General features: G+C 51.9%; 1 protein-coding gene across 4 annotated transcripts in view; it reads left to right on the forward strand.

Annotated features, from left to right (window-relative positions):
• The first annotated feature begins 1,344 nt into the window (after positions 1-1,344).
• The window catches only part of BCL11B (BCL11 transcription factor B), a 92,022-nt gene continuing 80,891 nt past the window's right edge, over positions 1,345-12,475 (forward strand). For all 4 annotated transcript variants that reach the window (XM_019639144.1, XM_019639146.1, XM_019639145.1 and 1 more), the window contains exon 1: positions 1,345-1,616. In XM_019639144.1, coding sequence (XP_019494689.1) covers positions 1,559-1,616 — 58 coding nt within the window. In that variant the 5' untranslated portion in view covers positions 1,345-1,558. The remainder of the gene's footprint in view (positions 1,617-12,475) is intronic.

The raw sequence follows: 12,475 nt of genomic DNA on the forward strand, positions 1-12,475 counted from the left end.
CCATCACCCCCAGTCCCTGTGGCCACTCCAATCCTCTTGCACAGCGTCCCCCGGACCTCAGCCTCCCAAGTCCCCAGCCTCCCAAGTCCGACAGCTTTCGGTGGGTGGATGGGCACTGGCATAGATTCAACTTACTTCCACACGCAAGGTACTCCGCCCCCCTTCTCAAGGGGTCCTGCTCCCAGGAGGGGAGGTGGGACAAGGGGATTTTCTTTTATTGAAAAATATCTTGCCCACAGTCTCCCCCGCCCCCCATTTGCGCTGCCAGTGCATAAGGAGTACATGAGTGCACAAAAACGCTGTTTGCACGTGTGACCGGCCTGATCTGCGGATGTGCGCACGGGCGAGTGTGTGTGTGTGCATGCGTGTGCGCGCGCGAGTGTGTGTGCGCGTGTGTGTGCGTGTGTGTGTGTGTGTGTGTGTGTGTGTGTGTGCGCTTTCTTGTTCTCTTACAGGGTACAATGTTAAAAAGCCACCGCTAGTCGCCCCCAGTGCTCCGACTCTCTGGGTCTTTTTGTCTCTGGTGCAGATTAAACGTCACGTCCGCACTTGAACTTGAATTTTATCCCATTGTACAGAGGCAGCCCCAGCCATAGAGAGACCGAGAGCTCCCAGAGAACCCGGACTCCGCCATCTTCACGTTGCAATCTATAGCTCCCAGTCTGCGCCCGCACCGACCCAGGCGCACTGGGCGAGCCGCCCCTCAGCCCAGCTCCCCCCGGGCCCGCGGCGCCAGGGGAGCGCTGGGGAGCGCTCGCGGGGACCCGGCAGCCTCTCCGGCCGGCGCCAGCCTGCCAGGTGAACTGGGAAGGAGCCGCTCCTGGAGTCCCCCCCAGAGCCTCGGAAGGGTCAGTCTCCGAGAAAAAAACAGGCAGCCCGCAGAAAACCTAGAAACAACCGAACACGGACAGTTTTACATCGCTTTGGGTTTTTTGAGGGGGCGGGGTGAGGGGGGTACGAGACAAGTCCCCAAGTTTTCTTTGCCTTTTTTCTTTTCTTTTTCTTCTCTTATTTTTTATTTGTTTGCATTTTTCTCCCCCCCACCCCCCTCCTGGTAGAAGTGCGCTTTCCACCTACCAGACCCTGAAAGTGTCAGGAGCCGGTGCAAAATCCGGTTTAAGTTCAAGAAGACATTTGGAAGTCCAGGAGGCCAAGCAGTTTGAAGAAGTGCAAAGGATTTTTTTTTCATTCAAAAGAATATATTTTTTAAAGAAACCAGCCAGTCCGCGGCAAGCGACAGCAGATTTTTTTTTGCTTCTTTTTCCTATTTTAGATCGAGAGGTTTTTCTTTTCTTTTTCTTTTTGCAAAACAAAACAAAAAAAAGCATAGAAGAAAGAGCAAAATAAAGAAGAAGAGGAGGAAGAGAGGGCAAGAGAGGAAGGGGGGAAAAAAAAACCAACCAAAACACCAACCGGGGCAGAGGAGGCACGGCGGCGGCGGCAGCGGCAGCGGCGCGGCGGCGGCGGCGGCGGCGGCGGCGGCGGCGGCTCCGACCCCCTCCCCCGGCTCCCCCATCAGAGCAGCTTTCCGGGCGATGCCAGAATAGATGCCGGGGCAATGTCCCGCCGCAAACAGGGCAACCCGCAGCACTTGTCCCAGAGGGAGCTCATCACCCGTAAGTGTCTGCGGCGTAAGCGCGAGGGGCCGGAGGATGGGGCTCCGGGCGCCCGGGGCTGGGGACACCGAGCCGGGCGCAGCCGGGCCGGGTGCCGGGGCGGCCCACGGGCTCGCAGAGGCAGCGGCGTCGGCCCAGAGCCTTGTGGGGGGGGCAGGGGGGCCATAGGAAAGTTTCTTTGCAGCCCGGGGAGTCCGGGCGCTGCGCAGTCAGACGCGCCTCCGGCTCGGGGGCCTGCGGAGCGGGTGCCGGGCGGGAGAGGGGGCGCGCAGGCTGGAGGAGGTGTGTGTGTGCGCGGAGCCTGGCTGGACGCTCGCCCCTCCGAGCGGCGTGTGTGGCGGCGGCGGCGCTGGTGGCGGGGTTTGGAGAGGAGGGGGAGGGGGCAGCCGGGAAGTGGGGAAAAGTTGGCGAGCGCGTGGGTCCGTGCTGAAGGCGCGGGCGGAGGAGAGCGGGGTGCTCTGTGGAATGCGGGCGATGTGGGGCGACGGGCGGCCGCCGGCTCCCAGTCCCTGGTAGCTGCACCCGGCGGGGCAGAGCGCCGGCCACGGCGTTCCTAGGATTCTGCAGCCGCCTTTCTCTCCCTTCCTCTCGCTATTTGCAAAAGAATCCAGCTGCACGGCCGTTTGCCGGGCTCATGCACCCCCCCCCCCATTTCCCCACCTCCGCTGTCTCCTGGGATGATCCTGTCTTCTTTCCCCCACTCCAAAAAAAGGTGGGGGGTTGGGGGCTGGTGAAAAATACCCGCCACGGGGGGAAAAAGGGTTGTCAGCTAGGAGTGGGAAGAGAGGGATGTGCTTGTAAAATAGTAGTAAAAAAAGAAAAAAAAAGAAAGAAAAAAAAAGAAAAGAAAAGGAGAGAGACCTATCAATCTTTTACGCATCCTTCTATCTCAGTATCTTTCATCTTCTCTACCTAAATAAACAAGGCAGGTCGCAGTGGAAATCCACCGGCTGGGCTGGAATCTTGTGGATTTCAAGCCAGTGGCGGGGCGTGCAGTCAGGCAGCAGGGCAGAGACGCAGCAGCTTCCAGCGCCCCAGTTGGGTTTATTTAGAGAAGGGAGAAAGAGACCGTGAGCGGGCCAGGTACGGGGTTTGCAGGGGAGCTCGCCCCGGGGGCCCGCACAGTTGCACCGGGAAGGTCGGCTCGCAGCTCTCCCCGCCGGGCAGCCGGCTGCTTCGCGGCGTTGGAGCATTTCCCCCGCGGTCCTTTCTCTCGCGGTGTCTGGGTCGCCGCTGCTATTTTTTATTTTATTTTATTTTATTGCAATAGAAATAAAACATCCTCTGGGTGCCATCGAGACCGCGGGGCAGGTTGTGTTCCTGCAATCCTCCCGGTACCTAGTCAGGCTGGGGCCCGGCTGCCCGCGCAGAGCTGGAGAGGGCTGCGCGCCCAGTCGCCGCAGAGGACTGGCTGCGGGGCGGCCGAGAGCCGAATATTTATGTTATATTTTTAAAAATTTAAATAAATAAATATATAAAGGGGCTCTCCCCTCCCCTGAAAACCCGCCTAGGAGCCATCTGCTCTGAGCAGTTGCTGCTGCCATCTCTCCTTTGTTACAGCAGATACATTAGTAAGAATTTGTGGGTTTATTATTATTTTTGGGGAAGGGGAATGGATGTTACAGTGGGGTTCACCTTGGGAGATATGCCTTTGGGGAGGAAGGGAAGAGGACTTCTTTTTTATTTTTCACCGTTCTAACATGAAAGAGGGCTCGCTGGTTGCATTTGAAACAAAATGTTTTGCAACCCGATTTGAGCCCGGTTTGATCAAGGTCCTCCTTTTTGCCGGTTGACATTTGTCCTTTTACCAAGAATTGCTTATTCCAACCCCAACCCCACCTTTAGATAGTGGAGTGATGGTTAGAATGCCTGTACTTGCAGGCGCCTAATTTCTCCAGGAGGCAATGGGCCCCACATAGCCTGTATAATTGCAAGGGTTGTTTTTGAGGAGGGGGAGGTTGGGGGTGGGGGTCTAGGAAGGGGGAGTTATCAGGGGTGCACTGCTAAGCTCGCAGCCGCGAAAGAAGCCAGGGGGGAAAGAAGCAGGTAGGTTTGCTTTGCTTTTGCTCTCCCCTCTTCTGGCATTCCTGGGACATCAGGAGAAAGCCCTGACCAGAAGGACGGGTGGCAGCTGGGCGCTGGGGGCGCGGGGTGCCTGGTGTGACAGCCTTCCATCCTTCAATTTGTTCCACCTCTCTCCCTCAGCCTTGCTCAGAGCAGTGCTGGGGAAAGAGGCTGACGCTGGAGCAGTGGCAGGGAGGGAAAAAAGAGAGGCGAAGCAGAAGAGAAGTGCTCACAGGAGGCTAGAGGGCAAAGGGTGTCCTGCCTGCCTTTCAGGGCACATGGAGCCCAACGCCTGTGCTGGGATGTAAGCAGGGAGAGTGGTCCAACCAGTTTCCACACAAGGCTATTTATTATCAAAAAGCAGCTGGCTTTTCTGTCTGTCCGGTGTCACCGGGAGGTGGGAGAGCGAGCAGGGAAAGGCGAGACCTGGGTGCAGTTTAGGCTGCATGGCCTGTGGAAGGGCCCCTCCATCATGATGCAGGCTTGAAGGTGCTCTGAGCCCTGGCCAGCAAGACAGGTGCTGTTACGGCCCCCACCTGGGGTTCACATTTTCCACTTTAAATGTGAGAGAAACCACCTATAAGGTGGTGCATCTTCAGTTGGGGGGCAGCCCGCTGGCCTAGGGAGCTGTAGCCCCAGGTTCTTTGGGGATGATGCAACCCAGGATAACTGATGGTCTGGGGAACACCAAGAGCACACAAATAGCCTCGATAATCTTGGGTGGAGGAGTCGGTGAAGGGCTCCATCATGAGCTAGTTAAATGTACAGACAGGGCCAGTGAGAAGAGGAGGGACATAGAAAAGAGTGTGGGAGACAGCTGGGGATGAAAACCTGGGCTTCTGGTTTCTTTCAAAACGTTTGACCCAGATGGATGTGGCTTTTAAACCCAGAGGACAGACACAGCTATTAATAAAAACAAACACACAAAAAACACAGTGACAATAGTGAAGAGGGGAGGAAAAGGGACAGCGACTGACCAGGCACAGGGAAGGGCCCTGAGCCGGCTGTGGAGACAGGGTGAGTGGAGAGGGGTATGAACACCAGTCCATGAGGGAGCTGAGGCTTTCTGAAGAAAATAGGATGCCTATGGTCAATCATACCACCCCATGAAGGTGATTGTTCAACAACCCACCAACAGGTTTCCTTGGAAGATGAGTAATTTTCCGTACGAATTCGCGATTTTGCAAAACAACTAGAGACCCAAGATTCGACTCGGAAGTTAGGCTGTGTTAATTCCGTGATTGCCCTTTAAATTAGGTTTTGCTTTAGCTGTGTGTTTTGAAGGCGGCTGTGCTCACAATGATCTTAACTCCCCAGGGTGTAGTATATCTCCAGTTGTTCACATATCTTTCAAAATTGGGCCTCTGATAAATTTCCTAAGCTATGCCCACCCCCCCACCTTTGGTAGTTGGTGGGGGGAGTGAGGTTGGTCTCTTCTGCACAGAAGGAAACCCCATATCATTAGAAGTGTGATATAAGTCAGCTGCTCCGATTCCACCGGAGAATAAAATGTGTTCATCAAAGGTATTATGCCAGGCTGATTTTATTCATTTGTAATTCACACCTGAGAGAAAACAGCCGTGAGCATATTTTAACAACCCCTAATATTTTTAAAGGGTATTCTTTCCCTCCCTGAATATTATGTACAGATAGATGCATATTTCTTTTCTTTTCTTTTTGAGGGGGAGAGGTTGCTATCTGCCTGTGCTCTGGCCTTGGCGATTTTTGTCTGGCCTTCAAAATATTTCGTAACAGAAAACGAGTCATTTTCTAAAGTGCTGGAGCGAATGCAGTTCCTTTGGTGAAACCGGCCTTAGGGACATGCAGTCAGAGGGTTGGGTGTGGTGCTTTGCTGACCACTGTGCAGGACCAAATGGGTCCTCCTGACCGCAGTGAAGGCCAACTTTGGGTGCATTTGATAATAATTAGCATTATGTGTCAGTGAGATGGAAGCAGGCAAAACAGTTCGTTTATAGATATCAGTTTCCGACTGCAGAGCGCACCAATTTCTAGCGTGTTATCAGAATCGAGCTCTTGGCACTGTCTTTTTGCTTAGAAGACGCTTGCACCAGCCTTCTCTTTTTCCTTTTCATCTCCCTTCTCGATCGCTTCGCAATCTCTATTGCTTGTTGTGATAAAAGACTTTCCAAAATAAACTTTCAGTTGCATTGGCTTCTGGTTGATGGCAAGCTTGAAGCGCCGCGCCGCGCCTGGCGCCACTTGGCAGCTAGGGGGCGCTCGGCGCCCGTGTCATGGCTCGGCGCCGTAGCTACAATGGGCTAGGAAAGGCTTTCCGTCGGCAGCCGAGGCCCTTTACGTTGCTGCAAAATGTCTTAAGTGTGAAGTTGTAATATTGATTTTCCTGCAGAGATTCGAGCAGGACAAAATGAGAATATAAGTTTGAGAAATCTATTTCCAAGCTATCGGCATTGATTTACAAGCCCTTACTTGGCAGATGGAGGTATTTTTCTTTTCTTTCTCTCTCTTTTTTAAGCCATTAAAACGGTTAGCTTTGAATGGATGTGTTTCCCCCAGTTAGTCTGTGGTCTTGACTTTTTGAAAATTCCTTTACTCTGCTAAGGCATGTATTACCCGGGAGGAGGTCTGGGAAGAGCGCGCATCGTTTTGTCCGTTTCTGTGTTGCGCGCGTCCCAGAGATTCGCTGCTTTGGGGAGTCGTGTACCCAGAACAGCTTGATGAATGGAAATCCTCTTAGCTCAGATTTTAGAGCACGTGGATTCTCAATTCCATTTATTAGGTAATGTTCCCACTGTGCTAAAGGAAGGAGCATTATTCCCCCAAGATATAAAATGCCAACTCAAATAACGTGTGCAACTTTGGAAGGAGACTGCTTACTAGACCCAGCATTGCTAATACCTTTCACCCAAACAGGGCTCCTAATGGGTGGCTTTTAATGAAACTCTTTCTCCCCTAAACACGTAATCAAGTGCTGGGCAATATGCGTGCTTTTGATCATGGGATTTCTGGATCTCTAACGTCTTCCAAGTTCAGGAAATCTGGAGACAGCATAGTTAACCTGGAGTCCTGTGTTTGAGTTCGATATATAGGCAGCAGAGGTTACCCTGAGACAGGAAAGAGTGCTCTCTTCTAACCTGAAAGAAAAATAAATTAGGTCAGACAAAAGCCGAGCGCTGTCATCAGCTGGAGAAGGAGCCTGTACTCTCTAGCACCGAGGGCCAGCAATTTATCTGATGATTTCTCTACTTCATTTCATGTTCGAATTGAGCCAGTTGTAAGCATATCACGGCAGCGTGCTCATTTGACAACTCAGAGATGAAGTGGCACTGTCACCTCACTGCCTTGGGCTGGGCAGTGGCCTCTGGCCTACAGAAAACCGTTAAAAACATTCACTTCAGAAATCCCCAATCCTGTGCCTTGGAACTTGGGGGAGTTTCACAAGCTGTAACTAAACATAGACCACAGATATGACAATGCTTGAAAAAAATAGACATATATATATATATATATATATATATATGAGGGAGGGTGAAGATGAGGTTCTTGACCTTTGGAGACTGTTTCCTACATCTCCTGTGGCCTAAGGGAGGACGCTCTAGCTGTCTGGTTAGGTCTTACCTTTAGCTGAAAGTCTCCACGGACTTTGGCCTCTAGGTTTAATGCTGTGTCACATCTGGGAGGACAAGGGAAAAATAAATGCTCTTCGGGGACTGTGCCCTGCGTGGCGCGATCAAGTTATTGATGCCGGCTGAGCGTCCTTTTCGGAAGGTGGCGTTAGCTGTAGGGACCCTAACTTATTTTTTTAATGGGGAGCAGGTACAGAGTAACCCCGGGAATGAATATCTGTGTCATCCAGCTGCTCTGAGTATGGCTTTGTCACTTCACAGCATTCCTTATTTACTCACATGAGCAGGCCTGGGGCCTGTGTGTTCTCTGTGTGTCCCCCACCTCCCTCACCCCCCTGCTTGCTTTCTGCTCCCACAAATCTTTTTTTCCCAGGGAGCCGAACATCACTGAGATCTACTCCGGTTCTCTTCCCCTCCCCAAGAAAAGCCGTGTGTCGACTGCCTCCCGAGCAGTTTTCCCAAGGTGTGTATAAAAAGTGCCGCGGCCAGGCTATTTGGAGACACATGAAAACAGAGGGACACACTACTTGCACGAGCCACGGAGGAGGGGGGCGAGGGGAACAGCACCATTTTTACTGGCAAAAGTGACACCAGATTGAGAGGTTTGATTAATGGTACTACATTCAGGGGGACTTCTTGTCCGGCATTTTGACATATGCAAATCTTTTGCGTAATTGCTGAAATTCAAGAAATTCATTCTTTTTTTTCTCCCTTTTTCTGAGGCAGCTGATAATCTGCTTGGGTGTTGAATTAGCCAAGCTGTGCTATTTTCCTATAATGAAATTATGGGCCACACAAAATGAAGTAACTTCAAAGTAAAAAAAAAAAAAATCCTCCGTTTTACAGAACTTTTTTTATGCCCCCCCACAGAACTGCTGAAATACAAATACATTTGTTGATGTTCTAATGAGTTCTCTGCTAAAGCAACACGCAGAAATGACTCCAGAAAGTTGAATGCCAATGTTATTGTGATTAACATGTGCTTCAGAAATGGATGTGCTGCTAAGAAAAAAAACAACAAAAAACGGGGCCACGGTGAACCGCCTACCTTGGAAATGAGATGTTGAAAGCGGCTGTGCCCGCGCCATTTGCTGCCAACCTCAGAGAAGGTCCCCCAGCTGAGGGCTTGCAGTCCCGTGTACTGTATGCAGGGTCCTTCTTCTGCATATGTAGCACCTTTGAAAAAGCGGAGCATTAAATAAAGCAAACCTCTTCATTTGGCTGCAGAGAAAGCTTTTATATTGCATCATCATCACGAGCCCTGTCGTGGCTGTGAAGATTTAAGGCATTCGCAGTTTTGTAGACTCTTCTGGATGTGTTTAGAAGGATTTCTGTACGGGGTGGCAAATCTTATTTTTTATTTTTTATTTTTGAATTGACTACTTTATTTATGAAATCATAGGTCACCCCATTCTTTGGTATCGTGGACTCGGCTTTTTTTAAAAGTAATCTTTTAGTCCTGGACAGGATCTGTGAATACACCTGAACTCTGCCTTTCTTATTCATTTGGTCTTTTTTTTCTGCTTTTAAATGTGTGCGACCCAGCCTGCGGGAGCCCAGTTTTGGGGGTTCTGGAGAGGTGTATGCGGCAGGGGGTGGGGAAAGGTTGGATTGAAGCCTGCAGAGCGAGGTAGGGTATTTTCCAGGGAGCTGTTTCTGATGGGCGGAAGTGTCCGGACACCGGGCTGGGGTGTGGAGGATCGTGTGTGCATCTGGCTTCTCATTTCGACCCTAGACTTCTCCACCTGGTCCTGCCTCTGGGCTGTGTAGCTGAGGTCCTTCCTGCTCCCCAAACCTCTTCTTGGATTGGGAAGCTTGACTTCTGGAACGCAGGCCAGGCCCAGGCCTTCCCCCGAGGGCTCAGTCAGCCAGACCCCTTCCTGGTCATTTTCATGGGCAGGGAAACCCACGTGGCAGATAAGGTTGTTTGTGGGCAGCCCTTCCCTCTGTCTTCTGCCCAGGTGTCAGAAATCTTGAAAATTTCACTTTGAGATGTGTGCTGTGGTTGGCGTGGAGTTGATGGGGCTTTGTAGGGTGTTGGTCTCCGTGGGCACCGGACCCTGTAGTGATTTGAAGGTTGTAGGGAGGGTCTCAGGGAGGCACAGAGTCCGGGCCACCAGCTGTGTGACACCTGGAACAGGTAGACTCCTCAGACCTCCTCGGAAGAGGGCAGGTGGTCAGGGGAGACAGTGCATCTGTGTGATGTGTCCTGCTTCGGACCCTCCTAGGGTCCAGCAACAGCTCCCAGCCTTGTTGGTTGCAGCAATTTGGAGGGCAGATGGCGGGGATCTGGATTGTGGCCCCCACCCTCAGATGTGTCCTAGCCCTCTGTGGCCCTCGGAGCGCAGTCCTCCTAACGTATGCCTGGCTGGGTTGGGTGACTGTCCCTTCTTATCTCTGTCTCCTCTGCCAGGCACCTCATTATGCCCTGTTCAGAAAACTTCATAAAGCCTCTGGTTGTGCCTTTAAGCATCACCTAGTCATAGGTTATTGTCTCCACCAAGAACTGATTCCTTCTCTCTCCCACCCACCCCTCTTCCCCTGCTCCATGGTTGTTATTTTCTCTTGGATCCAATAAATTAAAAATTGATGGCAGCTCAGAAAGTGTTGTGCTCCGTCGAGTGTGCATGTTGGTGGTGTTTCGGTGTCTCCCGGAGCCCCCAGCCCCTCCCTGAATGTTCTCGGGGAGGAGAAGGCCCAGATCGCTTCACAGATATTGGTAAGCGTGGCAAGGGCTCCGTCTTCGTAGGAAGCAGGTGTAACGTCTCCTCGGATGCAAAGCTCGGGCGGATGGATGCTGAACAGTTTTTGTAAACATGCGTACACATCATGATGGCATCTGTGACGTTGGTGGCACACAATTTTAAGAGCCTGGCAACTCTCCCCCCACCTCCTCCTTCCCCCCATCATTGAACCAATAATTTTACGTATGTTTCTCCCGGATGGTGGCTCAGCGATGAAAGATAGAGATTTAGATGTGGATCAGGGCAGGGTAAGGGGGACATGGCCTGTGTGCTGTGCGTGGCAGCAACCCACATGCACTGTGCTCTGGGGACAGCGGCCGGCCAGCCTCTTGGCTGCAATTCCCCGAAGGGCAGGTGAAGAGACAGTTGGACCAGGATGGGCGGGGCCCTGGGGGCTCTGCATGTTGGGGAGTCCCTGGCCAGGTAAGGCCTGCTGAGCCTGTGCAGTGCTGGGGGGCCTGTGGGCTGCTTGGCTGGGCCTGGGTCATCCATGTCCTTCTGTTTCTGTCTTCTGCCCCAAATTCCTTCCCAGCCGAGCTGAGGCACGGGCGAATTTGTCTTAGGATCAAATGCCTCCCTGTGCAGTTAACAACAATGTCCATTATTATTTGTGAATCCTGATTTCATTGCTTCTAAATGCGTTCACCAGCTGGGAGGAGGCCCAGCCTTGTAAATAAAATGTGGTTTTGTTGTAAAAGAAAATTAACTCTGTGTGTGTGTGTGTGTGTGTGTGTGTGTGTGTGTCCATGCACTTTGGGATTTCACATTTCAGAACCCACCCCATTCTGATACCTGACATTGGGACAAGTGGCCTCCATTCGTGTCTCCTCTTAATGAGTCCCAACCTTTTTGCGATCCTGCTCCTTTATTCGGCATATAATAGTGAGAGCGGCTGTATTGTGCAGGGCCGCCTGACACTTGGGGAGCATTTCACGAAAGCAGGCGTCATCTCAGAGGAGAAAGCTCATCTTGCCTTCTTTTTGTAAGGCCTGAGTTTGCTGGACAAGGCAGCCCTGAGAGGCTGGTTTGCAGGGCCCGGGAATTTGAAAGGCCGTTTTTGTTTGTATGTATCTTTTTGCTGGTGCGTTCTCGTCTCTGGGTGGCAGTTTGGACCACTCTGCCTGCCACAGCAGAGGCCTGGGTCTCCGAGGCTGTGTGGGGCTGTGCGGTTCCAGCGCAGGACAGAGAATGTAGAGCTCTCAGAGGGCCAGACATGTCCACACGTTGCCCCTCTCTGAGCTTGGCTACGTGGCTGTTTCTCCTTTTATTTCTTCCATTATCGATGCAGTTCTAAGAAGGGACACACACACACACGGACACACACGCACCCCACACACCCAGCTTGGTATCCGCCTGCCAGCGGAAATGAAACCACAGCTTGACTTTGGAGGCGTCTCCGAAGGCCATGAGTGTGAGCTTTTGAGGCTCAGCAGACTGTCTTGGTCCCCCTGCTCTGACCCAAAAGTTTGACCGTTTGGGGGTTCGGGGTGCCTCTGCTGCCTGAATGTTGAGGGTGACATTGCCACCTCCCTGGGAAGTGTCTCCTGCAGCAGGGCCCCACACCCCAGGGGTGGGGAGAGGAAACCCCATTCTTGGAGCTGAGTGAATGCCCTCTGTCACCTTGAGTTTACTTTCAACACTGACAGTGGGAGGGAAGGAGATATTCTGGTGGATGTTTCTTTGCCTCCTGGCCTCACTTGGAGGCCGTGAGCTGGATCCTGGGTCTGGGAGGTGGAGATCCCAGATCAGAATTGCCTGCGTCCTGGCTGCCCAGGCTGGTTGGCTGTGGCTGCGAGGGGACTGGAGGCAGAAATCTGAACTACAGCACAGTGAACGGCTTGGGGTACTTTCAAACTCAATTTCTGAGGCTCGCAGGGCTGGCAGCATGAGGAAAGTGAAAAGGCAGGGACTGCCGCATGAAGGAGGGATCACCAGATGTTACCAAAAAAAAAAAAAGGAGAGAAAGGAAGACGGTGTTGGTGACACAGAGTCCTCAGCAAAAGGTGTTGGAAGGGGCAGGGAGGAACGCTTGCACACAGGCCTATGTGACCTTGGCTAATTTTAAAATTAGTCTGCGTTTCTTTCGAATTAGAAGATGAATTTGAAATTGTGTAGCTCGACACCTCTTAGCAGAGAGGAGCTATTCCTAGAACTCCTGCCCAGGAGAGCGATGACCGTGGCTGAAAAAGTGAATGGCAAGGCAAGCAACACAAAACAAACAAAACAAGGAAACCAAAGATGAACTTAAACAACAGAAGACACCTCCCAGACTCCCGAAAGGACAGTCAGGTTGGGAATGGGGATGGATTAGCTGGTGTCCTTGTTTGCTTTTATTAGATGCCGCGTTTGAGGGCCCTTCCTACCACAGCCCTTGCCTCTGTTGCCTTTGAATTCTCAATTTCATTTTGTCCTTTTTTTTGCTTTTCAGCTCATTTCCTTTGTGCCT

This window comes from Hipposideros armiger, unplaced genomic scaffold (genome assembly GCF_001890085.2).
Source record: "Hipposideros armiger isolate ML-2016 unplaced genomic scaffold, ASM189008v1 scaffold_43, whole genome shotgun sequence".
NCBI lineage: Eukaryota > Metazoa > Chordata > Mammalia > Chiroptera > Hipposideridae > Hipposideros > Hipposideros armiger.